At 46.1% G+C, this 20,192-nt stretch overlaps 1 protein-coding gene across 4 annotated transcripts in view; it reads right to left on the bottom strand.

Annotated features, from left to right (window-relative positions):
• KRAS (KRAS proto-oncogene, GTPase) overlaps positions 1-20,192 on the bottom strand; it is a 325,522-nt gene that overhangs the window by 243,930 nt on the left and 61,400 nt on the right. For all 4 annotated transcript variants that reach the window (XM_029600139.1, XM_029600136.1, XM_029600138.1 and 1 more), the window contains exon 2: positions 15,517-15,638. In XM_029600139.1, the coding sequence (XP_029455999.1) occupies positions 15,517-15,627 (111 nt within the window). In that variant the 5' untranslated portion in view covers positions 15,628-15,638. The remainder of the gene's footprint in view (positions 1-15,516; positions 15,639-20,192) is intronic.

The following is a 20,192-nucleotide window of genomic DNA, read 5'->3' as shown; positions in this document are numbered from 1 at the left end:
GGTTGATGTAGGCAACTATTGTGGTGTTGTCCGACATGACTCTGACCGATTTGCCCCAGAGTCTGTGACTGAACCGTTGGCAGGCTAGACTGACTGCCCGTGCTTCCAGCCGATTGAGGTTCCATTCTGACTCTTCCTTGTCCCATTGCCCCTGGGCGGTCAGTTCTTGGCAGTGAGCATGATCCAGGTCGGCGGGGATAGCTTTACTCCCTTGCTCAGATGGTCTTCTTGTAGCCACCATTGTAGCTGGGTTCGAACTTCCTCCGGCAGCTGGAGGCGAACGGCGTAGTTCTGGGACATCTGATTCCATCGTGACAGTAGGGAACGCTGTAGGGGTCGCATGTGAGCTCTTGCCCATGGAACCACTTCCAGTGTGGATGTCATGAGACCGAGGACTTGGAGGTAGTCCAACACCTTGGGGCGAAGACTGCTTAACAGGTTTCACAATTGGTTCATCAGTTTTGTTCTCCTTGTAGGTGTCAGAATGACCTTGGCTTGTCTGGTGTCGAACCAGACTCCCAGGTATTCCAGAGATTGGGAGGGCTGCAGACAGCTCCTGTTTGTGTTGACAACCCACCCAAGGTTCTCCAGTAGAGTTTTGACTCTGGTGGTCGCCTGATGACTTTCCTCTAGGGATTTTGCCCTGATCAGCCAATCGTCCAGATATGGGTGTACGAGAATTCCTTCTTTCCTCAGTGTCGCAGTCACTACCACCATGATTTTGGTGAACGTTCGAATCATTCGCTCGGTCTGCCCGTTGCTCTGAGGATGGAATGCCGTGGACAGATTTAACTGTATTCCGAACTTTTTGCAGAGGGCCCGCCAATATCGGGCCGTGAATTGTGGCCCCCGATCGGACACGATACTCTGAGGGAGCCCGTGGGCCCAAAAGATGTGTTGCGTGAAGAGGAGAGCCAGCTCTGGTGCCGAGGGCAGTTTAGGCAAGGGAACGAGGTGAACCATTTTAGAGAAACGGTCAACGATGACCCAGATTACGGTGTTTCCTTCAGAGGACGGTAGATCAACCACGAAATCCGTGGCAATGTGAGTCCACGGCTCGGTGGGAATCGGTAGAGGTTGTAAGAGGCCCCAAGGCTGACCACTGACTGGTTTTTGTTGAGCACACACCGGGCAAGACTCAACATACGCACGTACATCCTGACGAACCTTGGGCCACCAGTAGTAACGATTCAGGAGATCTAGCGTCCTGTCTCTGCCGGCATGACCTCCTATGAGGGAGTCATGGGCCCACTCGAGAACTTTTGTGCGATCCCGACGAGGAACCACTACTCTCCCCAGAGTGTGGACGCTGGTACTGGCGAGGCAGATTTTGGCTGGGTCGATGATATGCTGAGAAGGATCTTCTTTTTCCTCAAAGATAGTACTGCGGGATAAAGCGTCTGCCCGCACGTTCTTCAAGGCAGGCCGATATTTGAGGACGAAGTCGAATCGACTGAAAAATAATGACCAGCGAGCCTGCCTGGGATTGAGCCGTTGGGCTTGAGTGAGAAATTCCAAATTTTTATGGTCAGTATAAACAGTGACCGGGTGTTGAGCCCCCTCCAGCCATTGCCTCCATTCTTCAAAAGCTAACTTGATAGCTAACAATTCTTTGTCACCTATTCCATAGTTGGCCTCGGCAGGAGTGAATTTCTTTGAGAAATAAGAGCATGGTAGAAGGTGTCCAGTACTGGAGCATTGAGAGAGCACCGCTCCAACGGCGACACTGGAGGCATCAACTTCGACAATGAAAGGGCGCGATGGGTCAGGATGTCGTAAACAGATGTCCAGTAGAAAGGCCTCTTTCAAGTCCTTGAATGCTTTACAGGCCTCAGTGGACCAGTGTCGAGTATCCGCGCCCTTCTTGGTTAGGGCGGTCAGAGGAGCAACTAGTTGCGAATACCATGGTATGAAGTGCCTGTAGAAATTCGCGAATCCTAAGAATCGCTGCAGTGCTTTTAGGCCCACGGGTTGGGGCCATTCTCTGATTGCGGATATCTTATTAGGGTCTATGAAAAACCCCGTGGCAGAGATAACATACCCCAGAAAAGGTAAAGTGTCCTGTTCAAATAAGCACTTCTCAAGCTTTGCATAGAGATGATGGTCGCACAGGATCTGAAGTACTTGCCGGACGTGGTGCCGGTGGGAGTCCAGGTCTCGGGAAAAAACGAGGACATCGTCCAAATATACAATTACGCAGGAATATAGTAGTTCTCGAAGTATTTCGTTCATCAGATGTTGGAACACAGCAGGCGCATTACACAAGCCGAATGGCATGACCAAATACTCGTAATGTCCGTCCCGGGTGTTAAAAGCGGTCTTCCATTCATCCCCGGGACGGATCCGAACCAGGTTGTAGGCGCCTCTTAAGTCCAACTTGGAAAATACCTGTGCTCCCTGGAGTCTATCCAATAGTTCAGGAATTAGAGGTAACGGGTAGCGATTCTTTTTAGTAATGGCGTTCAACCCTCGGTAATCGATGCACGGCCTCAAAGTCCCATCTTTTTTGGCTACAAAGAAAAAGCCTGCCCCTGCAGGTGACTTAGAAGGGCGGATGAACCCCTTGGCGAGATTCTCAGTGATGTAGTCCGACATTGCTCGAGTCTCCGGCTGAGAGAGAGGGTACACTCTTCCCCGAAGCGGAATTGCGCCGGGAAGCAGATCAATTGCGCAGTCGAAGGGACGGTGTTGAGGCAAAAGTTCCGCTTTTTCTTTGGAAAACACGTCGGCAAAGTCCGCATACTGAGACAGAAGCAGAGATCCAGTGTGAGCCAAAGGAATCTGATGAACCACACCTGATTTGATGCAGGATCGAAAGCAACAGGAGCTCCATTGGGTAATCTGCAAATCATCCCATTGAATCACCGGCGAATGTTGCTGAAGCCAGGGTAGTCAGAGAACCACTGGGTGTACAGACTTTTCTAGGATCAGAAGTGAAATCTTTTCTGAATGTAATAGCCCTGTCTGAAGGGTGATTGGGACCGTAGTAGTAGAAATACTTCCGGTTAAAGGAGTACCCCGAATTGAGGTAACCCGTAACGGTGGCTCCCGAGGTTGAGTGGCCAAGCAGAGTTGTTGCACGAGTTCACGGGTAATGAAGTTCCCTCCGGCGCCCGAGTCGATGAGGGCTCTCTTGTTAAAGGTACCCCCCGGGAACTTTAGAGTTATAGGAACTGTACATTGAGGAGTAGCGTTGAGGCAGCCTAGGAGAGGCTCCTCCCTTACTCCTAGGCGCGAGAGTTTTCCGCTCGCTCCTTGCACTGTGAAAGGAAGTGTCCCTTTCCTCCGCAATAAAGGCATAGCCCTAGGTTGCGACGGCGTCGTTTCTCCTCTGGAGTCAAAGAGGCCCTTCCCAGTTGCATAGGCTCTTCCGTGGAAGATTCAGAAGGAGTACTGGTACTCCGGGGACTCGGAGAAAGTGGTCTCGAAAAGGCTGGGGCCAGAGGAGCCATACGTCGAGGAGGTCGTCCTTCCTTCGCCCTTTGCTGCAGACGGCGATCAATGCGTCCTGCGAGGTCAACCAATGCGTTGAGATCCTCCGGAATGTCCCGGGTGGCCAGTTCGTCTTTTATCCTGGCTGCTAGACCCTCCAAGAAGATTCCTCGGAGAGCGTCGTCACGCCACCCTACCTCTAAAGCAAGCATGCGGAACTCCAGAGCATAATCCGCCAGAGTCCGAGTTCCTTGTCGAAGCTGGAGCAACTCAGAGGTTGCCGAGGTTTGGCGCGCAGGCTCGTCAAAAGCCGCCTTGAAATTCTCTACAAAACTAATCAGATTGCTGAGGATGGCGTCGTTCTTTTCCCACATGGGTGATGCCCAGTTCAGGGCCTTACCGTCCAACAGGGAGAATATGTAAGCCACCTTGACGGCATCCATCGGGAATTGATTGGGCAATAAAGCGAACCGCACGAAGCACTGGTTCAAGAATCCCCTACATGCCTTGGGGTCCCCGGCATAACGTGAGGGTGCCGGAAGTTGGGTAGAAGCGTGGAAAGGTACCACTGGTGGTGGTGGTGCGGACACAGGTACAGGAGGTTCCGCATCCATCCAAATAGCCAACCGCTCCACAGTTACTGCCAAGGAGTCTAGAACTTGTTGCTGGTGCACCAGGCGTTGAGCGAGTCCCGGAATGGCCTGAAGACCAGTGAGGTCTGCCGGATCCATGGCCTTGCAAACTGTTGTAATCCGGAAGTGGATCCTTGGGCCGACCGACGATGGAGGACGGTCGGGAGGCAGACACACGCTGCTGGAGCTGAATCTTCACCTGGAAACCCGTGACCCCCCCAGAGGAGCTGTTGGGATCCGGATCGCTAGGACTTAGGTGGCTTCGCCCTGGAAGTCCGCGGTCCCCCCAGGAGGAGCCTGTAGGGACCCGGACCGCTGGGACTTAGGAGATAAGGCGCTGTGGAAGAAGACCAGGAGCGGAGTAGAAGCTGGATGGGTCACCAGAGGCAGCGAAGACAGACAGACCGAGGTCTGGGCAGAATACGGAGGTCTGGGCAGAATACGGAGCGATGAGACAAGTCGGAGTCAGTTCAGGTAAGCAGGCAGGCAGGTAGACTGGCAGGCAGTGGCAGGCAGGTAGGCAGGCAGGCAGGCAGACTGAGCAGGAACAGCAACTTTCTAGGTGACTGCATTGCAAGGCAAGGGAACCTAGCAGACACCGGGTTTACAACCCCCAGCATCTGAGGTCACAGAAGGGGTCTGATGTCACAGAAGGAGGCGTGTCTGGCTGACGTCACAACAGTCAATCCCGGGCCTCAAGAGGCCGTTCTTTCCACCAATGACAGACCAAGGCAAGTTAATTCAAATTAATGTCATCCAGTCTATAGATTCATTCATACCATTTGGTACCCGTGAGGACAGTTTAAAAATCCACTTCTGCTCACAAAAATGTTATTGACTTTGACGATTACCTCCCTGTTCCGAACACTGTAATTGATCCAGAATGGTCCACTTTAATTGATCGAACTTGTGCTAATTTTGAATGCAGTGTCTAACCATAGGGGCCTCAACGTTCCCCGTATGTATCCGGCTTCTATGTTCCCTCAAGCGTACTTTGATTTGTCTGCTAGTACGCCCTACATAGATAGAGGGGCAGGGACATTGTATTAAATAAATGACGTTGATAGATTCACAATTTGTAGCCTTTTTCTCTTTAAACAGTTCCCCTGTTATAGGATGTTGCAAGACCTCGCCTGTACTAGCATTAGCACACATATCACATTTGCCGCATATTTCATGATTACCTATTGTAAACTCAACATTTGCTGTTCGCAACGTAGCATGCACTACCTGATCTTTGATATTTCTACTTCGTTGGTAAGAAAAAGAGGTAATCCGAAAAAAATGCCCATATGTAATTGCAGAATATGCCAGTGATGTCTGATACTTTGTGCTATGAGGTATGATTTGTCTGTGTGCTGTAAACACAAACATCCGTAGTTACACTTCGTCTCGACTGGTATTCCAATAACGCTGATCGGGGTGAATACAGGGCGCGTTTGTATGCTTTACGTATCACTGCATATGGATACCCTCATTCGAAAAATCTTTTTGCCATTTCTTGTGCTTGAAATTTGAATTCATCATTAGTGGAACAATCTACGTATTCTGAAAAATTGGCTAACTGGTAAGCCGTTTTTTAAGGCTTTGGGGTGGAAGCTATGATACCTCAAGAGGTTATTACGCACAATCGGTTTCCGATGTACAGTCGTGTGCAGGATATTGTCCTGCTTACTGATTACAATGTCCAAAAAAATTATTTGTCGTGAACTATATTGAAAGGTAAATTTCAAATGGGGATCGATAGTATTGATCCATACCAAAAAATGCTTCAATGTTTCTTCGTCAGATACCCAAAAAAACAACAGGTCATCTATATACCTAATCCAGAATATGATATGTTTAAACCATGGTGAAGTATAAATGTATTGGCGTTCTAAGCAATCCATCACTGGATTCGCTATAGATGGAGCTGCAGACGACCCCATTGTGATCCCATGTATTTGCATGTAAAAAAATACCATCAAATGTAAAATAATTGTGTTTCAGCACTAATTCAGCAATTTGGAGCATGAACGAAACTGGTATTCTTTTGCCAGACTGATTTATTATAGTTTCGGCTATATATATATATATATATATATATATATATAGTTTCTATTTAAACAGAAACAAAAATTAATAGTATACCTATTAGGCATAACACTGGCTAAAAACAAAAAGACAGTATCAAGCTTATATACTACTTACAAGCAGTTAAGGTGATGTATATTCCATCTCCATTTTAAACTCTGCCACTATCAACAGATTTATCTGTCCCTGGAAGAGTAAACCAATTTATTAGCCAACCGCTAAATGACATTATTAAAGTACTTAATTCATAGTGCAAACCGCACAGCTCCGAAAAGTTGTAGAATGAGAAAAATTCTCACCTTTTAACCGGGGGGGGGGGGGGAATACCAACTGAAGAGGCAGCAAGTTGCTTCAAGACGCCGCGCATGCATTCTCACTTACACTTTACCAAATAGAGCGGAAACGATTCCTTTGAACATGGTTCTGATGTGCCGAGAGGGGCTTTTTCTTTTTCAATGATTTTTCTTATAATTGGATTGGGTATCTTTTATATGCATACATTATAAGATTGGTAATAAAAATATAAATAAATTGTATTGTAACGTGTTTGTGGTTACTATAATATAAAATAAAACCATTGTATATTTTATGCTGATACAATAAAACTTATTATCGACCTCTAAAAGGTATAGGCATTCTGCTCCTTTACATGGAGTTGAGATGCATGCTATCTGATTTAAATAAGTTATATAATCCATAACTGTAATGATTCAGGAAACTACAGTCCAAATGAGCCTGATGTATGTTCTGGGCAAAATGGCACAAGTTATTCTGAAAAAAAAAAATTTCTGGCCATAAAGACAATTATGGCTTAATCTATTAGATTTTTTCCAGTGCTACTTCTTGGGCTACACTGGTATACAATGATACCATGATGGCCGACTGTACTAGGAGCTCTCTTCGTTTGCCAATTTTTTAAGTACCCGAGTTGTATCTTGTACGTAAGACTTCATCTTTTTTACTTGAGGTTGTAAAAAGAAACTATAAGTGTTTCCTAATTTTTTTTGTCACTGATGAACTTGAATTAAAGTATAAAAAAATGTAAAAGATCAAAACATTAAAAAAAAAAAATCAGGTGCATGGAGACCAATAATTATATAAAGTAATAGAGTCATGAATGATTGACCTGTCTGTAGTGGTGATCACAAAGTATCCACACAGTTATCAATTGAGTGTTACAACAAAGCAACTCTCGGTATTTTATATGAGGTCTCCATTCACAATAAGAAAAACAGAGGTTTCCTATGAATATTAATTTTTTTTGGTATAATAAGTATTTATATCATAGAGGCAGTTTTTTGAGAAATATTCTCTCCTTAAGAACATGCATATATGTACCAGCTAAGAAGTAGTCATATCGAAAGCCCACCAATCAAATGCTAGTGGATGTGGTAATATCCAATCAATATCAACTTTTGGATCATATGCATGTTATAAAATCCTGATGAAAGACAGACAGACTTTGGACTACCACACAGCTTGTTGCCATTCATGCAAATGTCACATGTGTGAACTTTGCACTTAAGACTTCATGAAGTTCAAGCTTAAGCTTCAAGACTGGGCTCCCAGCTCAGCCCTGCACCATTAACTTTGGTGTACTTGATGATCTCATTCTTGCCTAAGCCCTTGCAATTCAAGCCAATCTGCATTCCTATTCCCTGCCAGCATAATTTACAGAAGCTTTTGAAAGCACTCTGCCTGCCAGAGGTCCAAATGATGATCTCATTCTTGCCTAAGCCCTTGCAATTCAAGCCAATCTGCACTCCTATTCCCTGCCAGCATAATTTACAGAAGCTTCTGTTTTCAGACTAAGGTACACCAAGGAGATAACCCAAGAACTGGCTTATCTTTGCTATAGACTGACCGGAATTTTCAATACATCTCACGCTTCTATTTAAACAGAAACAAAAATTAATAGTATACCTATTAGGCATAACACTGGCTAAAAACAAAAAGACAGTATCAAGCTTATATACTACTTACAAGCAGTTAAGGTGATGTATATTCCATCTCCATTTTAAACTCTGCCACTATCAACAGATTTATCTGTCCCTGGAAGAGTAAACCAATTTATTAGCCAACCGCTAAATGACATTATTAAAGTACTTAATTCATAGTGCAAACCGCACAGCTCCGAAAAGTTGTAGAATGAGAAAAATTCTCACCTTTTAACCGGGGGGGGGGGGGGGGGAATACCAACTGAAGAGGCAGCAAGTTGCTTCAAGACGCCGCGCATGCATTCTCACTTACACTTTACCAAATAGAGCGGAAACGATTCCTTTGAACATGGTTCTGATGTGCCGAGAGGGGCTTTTTCTTTTTCAATGATTTTTCTTATAATTGGATTGGGTATCTTTTATATGCATACATTATAAGATTGGTAATAAAAATATAAATAAATTGTATTGTAACGTGTTTGTGGTTACTATAATATAAAATAAAACCATTGTATATTTTATGCTGATACAATAAAACTTATTATCGACCTCTAAAAGGTATAGGCATTCTGCTCCTTTACATGGAGTTGAGATGCATGCTATCTGATTTAAATAAGTTATATAATCCATAACTGTAATGATTCAGGAAACTACAGTCCAAATGAGCCTGATGTATGTTCTGGGCAAAATGGCACAAGTTATTCTGAAAAAAAAAAATTTCTGGCCATAAAGACAATTATGGCTTAATCTATTAGATTTTTTTTTTTAAAGATATGAATAAAACATTTAAATCCAATTTTCAAATGCCTTCTGAAAAGCCAAATACACTATATCAAAGTCCCCTATGAAAATTAAAGTCACGAGATAAGAGGCAATATTCTATTGTGGATTGTTAACCGGTTAAAAGATAGAAAACAGGAAGATAAGGCTAAATGGTTAGTTTTCCAAATGCAGAAAGATCTTTAGTAGAGTACCGCAGGGATACAGGACCTGTGTTTAATATCATAAATGATCTTGAATAGGAAATAAGGAGTGAGGTAAGCAAATTTGCAAGTGACAAAATTATTTAAAGTTGTTAAAACAGCAGCAGATAAGGAACTGTTAAAGGACCATGTGAGATTAGGAGACTGCATTTTTCCACTTTAAACTTCATCTGCCAAAGTGATGCATATATTTATTTATTTTTATATACTGACATTTGATCTGAGATATCACATCGGCTTACATTCTAAGTTTTGTACTGGAGGCAATGGAGGGTAAAGTGACTTGCCCACAGTCACAAGGAGGACAGCAGGATTCAAACCCTAGTCTCCTGGTTCATAGCCCACTGCTCTAACCACTAGGCTATTCACTACACAGAATAAAAGACTTTCGAGTCCTTGTGAACAATACATAGAAATCCTTAGCTCACTGTGTGGCAGTAATCAAAAATGCAAATAAAATGTTAGGAATGATCTGAAAAGGAATGGAGAATAAAATTGAATATTTCACATTGCCACTGTATTGATCCATGGTGCGACCACACCTTGAGTACTGCAAGAAAATTATTCTTTACCTGCTAATTTTCGTTCCTGAAATACCATGGATCATTCCAGATGGTGGGTTATGTTCCATGTCCAGCAGATGGAGTCAGAACACAAAATTCCCAGGGGAGGACCCATATAACCACGCCTCCCCTGTAACAGCTCTCAGTAACTAGACTAACAAAGCCCAAAAGAGAGAGACTAAAAACAGAGGGATCAAGTAATCAAAGAAGGAATTGAAATATCCGCTGTTCAAATAAACAGCAACTAAATTCTGAACAGTGAACTTGCAAACAGCAGTGCGTGAACAAAAAAGGCACGCAGTATTCGAAATACAGAGTAGAAGATTGTTAAGACAGGTAGGCAGGATGTCCCACAAACAAACCCCCAAACCAAGGGAGGGTGTCTAGAATGATCCATGGTATTACAGGAACGAAAATTAGTAGGTAAGGAATAATTTTCTTTTCCCTGTACATACCAGGATCATTCCAGACGATGGGATGTACCAAAGCTTTCCCATCACGGGTGGGCCGCAGACAGCCCTGCTCGTATTACCTTGTCTCCAAGCTGACCACCCGACGGAGCACCGACGTCCAGGCGATAATGTCTAGCAAAAGTATGGATCGACTTCCAGGTGGCTGCCCTACAAATCTCCTGACTGGAGACGGAGGAGTTCTCCGCCCAAGATGTCGCCTGGGCTCGAAGAGAATGAGCCTTGACAACCAGCGGAGGGGACTTACCTACGCCAAGGTACGCCGCTATGATCGCTCCCTTCAACCACCGTACTATAGATTATTTGGAGGCCATGCAACCCTTCCGGGGTCTGGACCAGAGGATAAACAGATGATCGGAGAGCCGAAAATCATTAGTCACCTCCAGATAGCGTATCAGAGACCGCCGTACATCCAGTCTACACAGGTCTCCAGACTCAGAAAAGGCAAAAGATGGTAATTCCACCGATTGGTTGAGGTGGAATGCCGAAACCACTTTAGGGAGAAAAGAAGGAACCGTCCTCAGCGAAACCCCTTCAGGCGTGAAACGAAGGTATGGTTCACGACAGGATAGGGCCTGCAGCTAGGAAATACGTCTTGCTGAACTGATTGCCACGAGAAAAATGGTCTTGAGAGTGACGTCCTTGATGGTAGCCGAGCTTAGAGGTTCGAACGGCGAACCACAGAGGACTCGGAGCACCAGATTCAGATTCCACGACGGACAAGGTGGGCGAATAGGAGGCTTCAAGTGTTTCACTCCTTTAAGGAAACGGGAGACGTCCGGATGAGAGGACAGAAACTCCTTATTTCCACTGCGAAGAAAAGCCCCCAAGGCTGCCACCTGAACCCGAAGAGAATTGTAAGCAAGACCCAAATCCAAACCTGCCTGCAAGAAGGAAAAGACTTGTGGCACTGAGGCCTGCATGGGAAGAATGTCATTCACTCCACACCAATCCTCAAAGACCTTCCAGACTCGAACATGGGTAACAGAGGTGGACATCTTACGTGCTTTCAGTAGCGTTGAAATAACTGGCTCCGGATAACCGCGCCTCCTCAACTGACGCCTCTCAAAAGCCAGGCCGCAAGACAGAAGCGATCTGCCTCCTTGAAAAATACTGGTCCCTGGCATAGAAGACGTGGCAGCTGACCGAGACGAAGGGGACCCCTCCACCGTCAAATTGCGCAGATCCGCGAACCACGGTCGTCAGGGCCACTCTGGCGCCACAAGGATCACCGGCCCTTGGTGTGCCTCTATCCTGCGGATGACCTTGCCCACGAGGGGCCACGGTGGGAAAACACATAGGAGACAGTGGCGCGGCCAGGGCAGGACCAGCACGTCCACGCCCTCGGCGCCGCGCTCCCGCCTGCGGCGGAAGCAGGCGGCCTTTGCATTTCCGGCGGTTGCCATTAGGTCTACGTGCGGTGTCCCCCATCGCCGTACTATTATCCGCATCGCCTGCTGCGAGAGCTCCCACTCTCCGGGATCCAAGTTTTGTCGGCTGAGAAAGTCCGCCTGTACGTTGTCCACTCCCGCTATATGCGAGGCCGCTAGTCGGAGGTAAAGTTCTGCCCACTCCATCAATTTGTCAGTTTCCAGAGAGACCAACAGACTTCTCGTGCCTCCCTGGCGATTGATGTACGCCACTGTAGTCGCATTGTCCAATAGCACCCTGACTGCTTGATGGCGTACTATGGGGAAGAAACCCTGTAATGCCAGACGGACCGCCCTGGTCTCCAAGCGGTTGATGGGCCACTTCGACTGTTCCTCCGTCCATCGACCCTGGATTGAGCTGTCCCGACAGACCGCTCCCCAGCCTGTGAGGCTGGCGTCCGTGGTGTTAATCACCCAGTCCGGGTCCTCCAGCAACACCCCCTGAGCTAGGTGCCGCGGTTCCAGCCACCAATGGAGACTGATGAAGGTTCCTCTCGGAATCGGAAGGATTGCCTGGAAATCTCTCGACACCGGCTGTTGCCTCTGAGGACGCGCTCTCCGCTGGTTATGATAACGGTTTCTGGAGTAATTATATGATCTTGACGAACGGGGGTCGATCTTCAGGCAACTTGTGCACCGCGTTCTCATTAAGGGACTTGATGATCTGATCCAAGTCTTCACCAAAAAGATACCTACCCTTAAAAGGAAGGGACCCCAAACGTGTCTTGGAAGAGGCATCAGCCGACCAATTGCGAAGCCAAAGGAGCTGACGCGCTGAGACCGCCGCCACCATGGTTCGGGCTAGGATCCTTAAGAGATCATATCATATAAAGCATCCGCTCCATAGGCAACCACGGCTTCCAGTCTGTCCGCCTGGTGAGCCTCAGCATCTGGTAAGGACTGGGAGGTGAGAAGCTGCTGCACCCACCGAAGACCCGCTCGCTGTGCGAGGGAACTGCAGATAGCCGCTCACATCCCTAAGGCCGAGACCTCAAAGATACGCTTGAGGTAAACCTCCAGCTTCCGATCCTGCATATCCTTCAACGCCGTCCCTCCAGTGACAAGAATAGTGGTATGCTTTGTGACCGCTGATACCGCAGAATCTACGGCAGGAACTTTGAGAACTTCCAAAAAATCGGCCGGCAGAGGATACAATTTTTCCATGGCTCTACCGACCCTAAGGTTGGCCTCCGGGGAAATCCCATTCCCGAGTGATCAACTGCAAGATCTTGTGATGAGTGGGAAAAGACTTGGCTAGTGGCCGCAGTCCTGCTAGGAGGGGGGTCCCCCTTCTTGAGAGCCGGGTCAGGCCCCACCGGTTCCGGAGGGGGATCAATATCCATTTCCTGAAGGATGTAGGGAATGAGGTCATCTAACTCCGCCACTTGGAAGATGCGGAGGACCCTAGGGTCGTCGCCCTCCACCTGGGCCGCCAAGGTGGGGTCGTCCACGTCAGGGTCCTGGGGGGTCCCCAGGTCCCGAAGGTCGTGTCTCTGCTCTGAAGAAAAGCCCTGTGCATCAGGACTATGAATTCAGGGGAAAAGGCCTGGCATCCTGAGGGGTCACCCCCCGGGGGATCCCCCCTCTGCCTACCAGGATTAGACTCTGAGTAAGGGTCTAAAACGGGCCTAGAAGTGGGGAACGGATTATCCGTGTCCTCCTCAGAAAGCGCGGCATCAGAATCTTGCAACAAAATGGCCGCCGTTCCCGCATTGAGAGGGAACAGGGCCTGGCGCTTCCTTCCCATGCGGTCTGCAGCTCGAACGTCCTTGCTAGTAGCTGGAGCACATTCCCCCTCAGGGAAACAGACTGAGCACAGACCCTCTTCAGAAAATAATCCGGCCCTGTCGGAGCCCTCACAAGGCGCCGCGGACTGCATCGCCGCAAGGAGAGAGAGAGGGGGGAGGCTCTACAGGTGGCTCATGCCTAAAATGTGCGCCGACCTAAAGAAGAACTGATGGGGAATTACCCTCCCGACAGCAGGCGGCCCCGGGAATGGTGCTTCGCGGGGCCGCAGGTCGGGACGTCTGTCGCTCCCCAAAAGGGAGGGGGGAAAACCTGGGTCAGGAGGGAGAGGCCGGCGCTACCGACTTTCACTCAGAGAGCCGAACGGAGTCCAAAAAATTGCAGTTTTCTGCTGAAAAAGAAAATGAAACAAAAATACACTTACCCCAACTGAGCCCTCAGTGAGGAAAATGAGAAAAGAAATAAAGAAAACAGGCAACAGCCTGTCAGCAAGTCACCAGGCTAGAGAGCGATGAGCCAGCACCAGCGGAGAGCTCTCCCCCTGCTGTAAGAGGAGCCTTAGCAAAGTGACCTAAACTGTAAATTTAAAACTTTTTTTTTTTTTTTTTAAACTTGATTCCCCTGAGGAGGTAGCCCTAAGCTAACAAGCTGGGGACCACAAGTCCCCTGCTCACATCTGCTGGAGTCAGAACGTTACAAAGAAGCTGTTACACGGGAGGCGTGGTTATATGGATCCTCCCCTGGGAATATTCGTGTTCTGACTCCATCTGCTGGACATGGAACATAACCCATCGTCTGGAATGATCCTGGTATGTACAGGGAAGTGCAGTTCTGGTCACCTGACCTAAAAAAAAAAAAAAATACACATATAACTAGAAAAGGTGCAGAAAAGGGCAACGAAAATGATGAGTAGATGGAATGACTCCCCTCTGAAGAGAGGTTACATAGGATCTTTAGCCTGGAAAAGATGGAGCTGAGAGTGGGGTAGGATAGATGTTTACCAAATAATGAGTGGGATGAATGTGTAAATAGGAGATGGTTATTTATCCTTTCAAATAATAATACAAAAATAATGTGACACTCCATTAAACTAACAGATTTAACACAAATCATAGAAAGTACTTTTTCACTCAGTGTGCAATCAAACTGTGGAATTCTGTTGCCAGAGAATGTGAGCAAGGCAACTAGCATAGTTCAGTTAAAAAAAAAAAAAATAAACGGTTTGGACAAATTCCTGGAGGAAAAGTCCATGAACATTAGCCAGGCAGACAAGGGAAAGGCATTGCTATTCCTGGGAATAACCAGAAATAAATCTTTTTGCGATCTGCCAGGTACTTGAGATCCAGACTGGCCACCATCAAGACGAAATGATGGGCTCAATGAACCTTGATTTAATCTAGTATAGCATTTCTGAAATATTTTCTAATGTTTCTTCCAAATCTACACATTGGATCCTCATATCATGATCTCTTGTTCAAGAGCTTTCCCTTTCACTAAAAAAAAAAAAAAAAGGAGGTATGCCTTGTATGGGAGTGAAACATTCCCTGGCACCAGGGCATCTGCTACTGGCCTGGGAAGGGCCACTGTGGCAGACTACAACCTGAAGAGAGGCCCAGATGGAACAGTTGTAGCTATGGACTGGGCCTGTTCTTTGCCTGCACAAAAGAAAGAGACACTACAAGAAATGGGTGAGAAAAGAAAACAGCAAAAAAATAAAAAAAAAAACCCTAAAAAAGAAGAAAAAGAAAGTGAGAAAAATAAATGGAATACACCTTTCCCTACCCCACCCCCCACCACAGGTGACAAGAAAAATATTGATTTTGGCTCCTTAAAATTTTGCCTGGTGTCCAAGATTTCTAAATATTTCTCTATCATTTTTCATGCATTATGCCTTTCAGGCATGTCTCTGTCATATCTCCTATGTGGTTGAGCGTTTTCTTTAGCAACAAAGTAGCTTTTACTATAGCTAACATCAAAAATTATGACTACTTGTCTTATATACATGATAGTGTTGAACTACAACAAGCTCTCCTGATTCTTGTAAGTGAAACTGTAAATATTACTACAAAAACATGGTTATACCAAAAAGGTAAATAATATTCAAAAGATGTAAAAATATCTGACTTGACTTGAAAATTTTGCATTTAAACCAAGGAAAGCACAATCTGTCATTTGCAATAAATACAGCTCATGATTTCAGTGAGAAGGGAAATAGACCTATGATATTCATGCTAAATAAAACATTTTTACCTCTATTGTAGGATCATATTCATCCACAAAATGATTCTGAATTAGCTGTATTGTTAAGGCGCTCTTGCCTACGCCACCAGCTCCTACCACCACAAGTTTATATTCCGTCATATTGGGCAGACCTTGCAACAAAATAAATGAAGATTAGAATTACCTAGTTCTATTTGTAAGTCTCACTCTTTACATATATTCTATACTGAATGTGCTCACTACAAATGTAATAACAACTTTTACAAAAAAAGTGAAAAATTACTGTTTTAGTTATAGTTCTATAACCAGCAAAATGTGACAAATGTGTTTTGGTATTTATTTGCTATCATTCAAACCAGCCAAAAACAGTACAACCATACTTGAAGCAATCAGATAATATGGAGATATAGATGTATTTTCAAGTATAGCAAGGTAAAAACTACTAAATTAAACCCAGCAAAAGTCAAGAAAAAAAGCAAGTTTGCTTACTGTAAAATGGGATTCTCCATAGACAGCAGAATGAATTAGCCATGACATGCGGGTGACTTCATTGACAATGCTGAATGGACCTTCTTTCCTAACTCAGAGTTTTTGCTCTACTGAGCATGCGTGGGAGATCCTGCATGGGCGCTGCCTCACGAGCCCATCAGTTGATTGAAGAAGCTGACCTTTAGCTTGGTCGTTTAAACTCCAGGGTAGAGGGGCAGGTAATAAGCATGGTCAATTCATTCTACTGTCTACAGAGAATCCCATTTATGGTAAACAAACTTGCTTTCTCTGTTGACAAGCAAGGCTGAATTAGCTATGACACCTAGGGAGTCCCAAGTTAAGGATTGCAGCAGAACAAGACCTACAAAATCAACCTGGCCCCTTTGTGGAGAGTAGACTACTGGGTGAAAAGGCTACACAAAATTGCTTGTCCAAATTTACTATTACTTCTTGATAGATTGCCCAAAATAGTAATGGGACATGAAGATGTGAATGGATGTCCAAGTTGCAGCTTTGCAGATATATTTAGCCATGGCTCTCAGCTGATGAACCTTGATAGAATCTGTGACAATTGCTATGCCCAGTTTGTTAGAATCATACAAGACAGTAAGTTGCGAGGCCTAATGATGTGATTGAGCTCTCAAGCGATCATAACCCAAGGCACTTCTGCAGTCTAATGAATGAAGAGCATTCTCCCTCTTATACACAAGTGACTTCGGAAAGAATGTGGGCAACATGATTGTTTGATTTATATGAAAAGTAGACACCATTTTTGATAGAAACAGGTTCAGTGTGGAATACCATTCTGTTGTGGAAAAACTGCATGTATGGTGGGTAATGCATTAATACCTGGAGCTCAATGGCTCTTCTAGCTGAGGTAATGTCAAGTAGGAATAACAGTATGCAGAAGAGAACTAGAAAGCTCATCTACACACCTTACCCAGCACCCAGAGAGAGACCTCAGAGGTAAATGCGAGTTAGCCAGACTTCAGTCTCCACAGCCCCAGCTTTCAGAGGCCCCACATTCTATTCAGCAGAAGAGGACTGGAACGCATTACTATAAATTTACTATAGATTTGATATGGAAGGAATTTAATTCAAAATAAGGTGAGTAAATAGGTAGTTATAAATAGATTAATTGCAGTATTTTACAAGTCACTGACAGAACAATAAGCAGAGTTGCTTACCTGAAACAGGTGTTCTCCTAGGACAGCAGAATGTTAGTTCTCATACATGGGCGACATCACTGGATGGAGACTGGCACGGAACTTTGATCTCAAAGATTCTAGAACTCTCAAACATGCCCTACTGAGCATGTCAGCTGTAGTCATCACCCTGCCCCCTAGGCAGAGTCCCTCAGTCTTTTTTTTCCCGTGGAACAGTGTGATCGCAGAAGCCATGTGCTCATGGTATTCAGCTTTGCTCTCTTCTCACAGTTCTTGTGATTTTTTTTTTCTAGAGCCACAGCTGTTTTCTTTCCTTTTCTTGACAACCGTATGCCAGCCAAATGGTGGGCTTTTCCCTGTGCAGCCAATGTTAGTTTCCCTGTGCAGAATCTGTTAGTATCTTTTTTTTTTTTTTTTTTTTAAATTAAAAAAGAGAAACAAAGAAGAAACAAAAAACTGCAAGGTAGTTTCTGTCCTCTCCTTGCTCTCTCTCCTTTTTCTCCCTTTCCCTGGTGCTGACAGGACTGACTTATACAGTCCAGTGATCCATGTACACTGCATAGCCTGGGGACTTACCCAAGTTCTACTCTGTCTGGAATTCCATGTCTTTTCCCCAATCACTCGGCATCGATGGATTCATATGGTGCCGGGATCGAGGACCATGACGTTCCTGTGGAGAGCTCATTCTCCCCACACCCCAAGGAGCTAGTCTCCATGGGCGGGAGCCCTGGAAGACGTGGCCTCCCCTCCAGCTTGCCATGCATGGCAGTGCAGTCTGCTTAGGAGAGAGGGTGAGCAGGAGCCTAGGATAGCAGCTTGCTGCCGCACCTCGGTGCCATGCCCAGTAATGGTTACTCATGCACAGCTGTGACCAGTGCACCATTCATCTGATGCATCGATGTCAGGGACCAGGCCCACCATTGTGCAGCAGGGATGATGCCGTAGAGGCCCATGATGCCGTAGAGGCCTTCTGTGCAGTTGGCATTGGTGGAAGTGGAGACTCATAGCACCGGCTTGAGCATCAACGTGGTGGAGTAGCAGTTCAAACCGATGCTGTTGATCGAGGCCACGCTGCCATTGGTGCCGGGGCACCATCGAAGCAGCAGTGCCTTCAATGCCGTGGTTCCCTCAGTGCACTCAAGGCCGTAGTGCCGTTGATGCCGCTGTGCCCTTGACACCTGTGGTGTAATTGTTGCCATCAATGCCCTCTATCCCATCAAGGTGTGTGCTTGGCCACCCTTGGGGCTATTGAGGTTGAATTGGTGGCAAGCCCTCCATGCTATCGGTATGCAGCTTTGATGCCGAAGTGTGTACCCTTGAGGCCACGGCCACTCACCGAGTCGTCGTGGTGTGTGGCGCTCTATGCCAATGCAGGACGTGGCCTCAATGCCATCGCGATGCGGTGCTGCTCCAATATTATTGATGCCTTTGAGGCAATCGCGGTGTAGGGTCACTGTGGAGGCCCTTAGACCACGGATGCCTCTTGCTCCCACCTCGACTACGTCTAGCACCACTGACCAGGTGCTGGGTTTGCTATTGACCACCTTGGTTGTCCTTGAGGCTATCGACCGCTGGGGCTCTTGGAAGCCACCGTGTGACCCTGCAGCCCTCGGGTGGAAAGGATTTTTTGGCCTTGAGTGGATCGAGCGCAGGGTTCGCCATCTACTCAAGGTACGTTGGGGCATCAAAGCGCAGTGATCATGTGACCTCTAAGGCTCCTTGGTGGTGTCCTCTACAAGGCACTGAGGAGCTCTGTGCTATTCCTTCATGGACTATGGCTGTTGGAGCCTTAGTACTTGCGAGATCATAGTTCACTGCATCGGGGCCCTTGGATGAATAAGTGAACTGAGGGGAACAGTCTGGCACTGGCGGTCATCAGTTCCTTTGGGCATCGGTGATCTGTGTATGGGCTGCAGAGCTCCTCCCTGCAGACACCCATGGCCTCCTTGGTACCATTGGTACATTGATACCTTCGGGCACTGGAATCTCCTGCAGAGACACTGGGCAGTTGGTGTCCATGGGCACCTGAGGCTCCAGGGATGGCGCTATATGCCATCGAACCTATTTATGGTTTGGTCAAGTGCATTCGAAGCCCTGGGTACAGAGTCACTGGGTGCCCTTGTTCTGGCTTTGCATTGGTGAGCGTGAAAGTGCCATGGTCCCTATGGACACTCACTGCTCTGGGAACCAGTGACTGCGATTGGTGGCCGCAGGACATAACCGCTGAACCCCATGGGCACCTTCGGTTGCCAGGGACTTCGCTGCTGTCATTCCCTGAGGGAATAGAAGGCGAGTCGTTCACAACGCAATTTGAGGTCCTGCCTCTCACAGCGTATTCAGGACTTTACCGAATCGGCCCAATAGTTTACAAGTTACTAAAAGAAGGTCCACAATTTAATTTTCAGTTCTTTCAGCACTCTGGAATGTATACCATATATCCAGATTTGCTATTTTTTAGTTTTACAATTTGCCGTATTATATCTTCCAGGTTCACTGAGATTTGTTTCAGTTCTGCAGAATCAATACCATTGAATATAATTTCTGGCATGGCTCTCTCTTACATCTCTTCCTCAGTGAAAACCATCTGTAAGTGCCCCTTTTACCTCTTGATCATCTAATGGTTGAACAGACTTCCTTGCAGGCATTTTATTTCGAATGCACCGCAAAAGATTTATTAAAGTTTTAGCTTCCACGGCAAGTTTAGTTTCAAATTCTCTCTTGGCTGTCCTTATCAATGCTTTGTATCTAACTTGCCCATTGTTATGCTGTTTCTTGTTTTCTTCATTCAGATCCCTTTTCCATGTCTTGAAAAATGAACTTTTATCTATCATAGCATCTCTCATCTCACCTTTTAATCATTCCTGTAGTCATTTAGCCTTCCTTCCACCTTTTCTAATGTGTGGAATACATCTGATCTGGAATTCCAAGATGATATTTTTAAACAATGTCCATGCCTGATGTAAGCTATGGAATGTGTTGCCAGAGGACGTGGTTATTGCAATTAGTGAAGCTGGGTTCAAAAAAGGTTTGGATAAGTTCTTGCAGGAGTCC

The sequence above is a fragment of the Rhinatrema bivittatum genome, chromosome 4 (genome assembly GCF_901001135.1).
Source record: "Rhinatrema bivittatum chromosome 4, aRhiBiv1.1, whole genome shotgun sequence".
NCBI classification, from domain to species: Eukaryota; Metazoa; Chordata; class Amphibia; order Gymnophiona; family Rhinatrematidae; genus Rhinatrema; species Rhinatrema bivittatum.
Note: the sequence above shows the minus strand (reverse complement) of the source record. Positions and strands in the feature narration are given on the sequence as shown.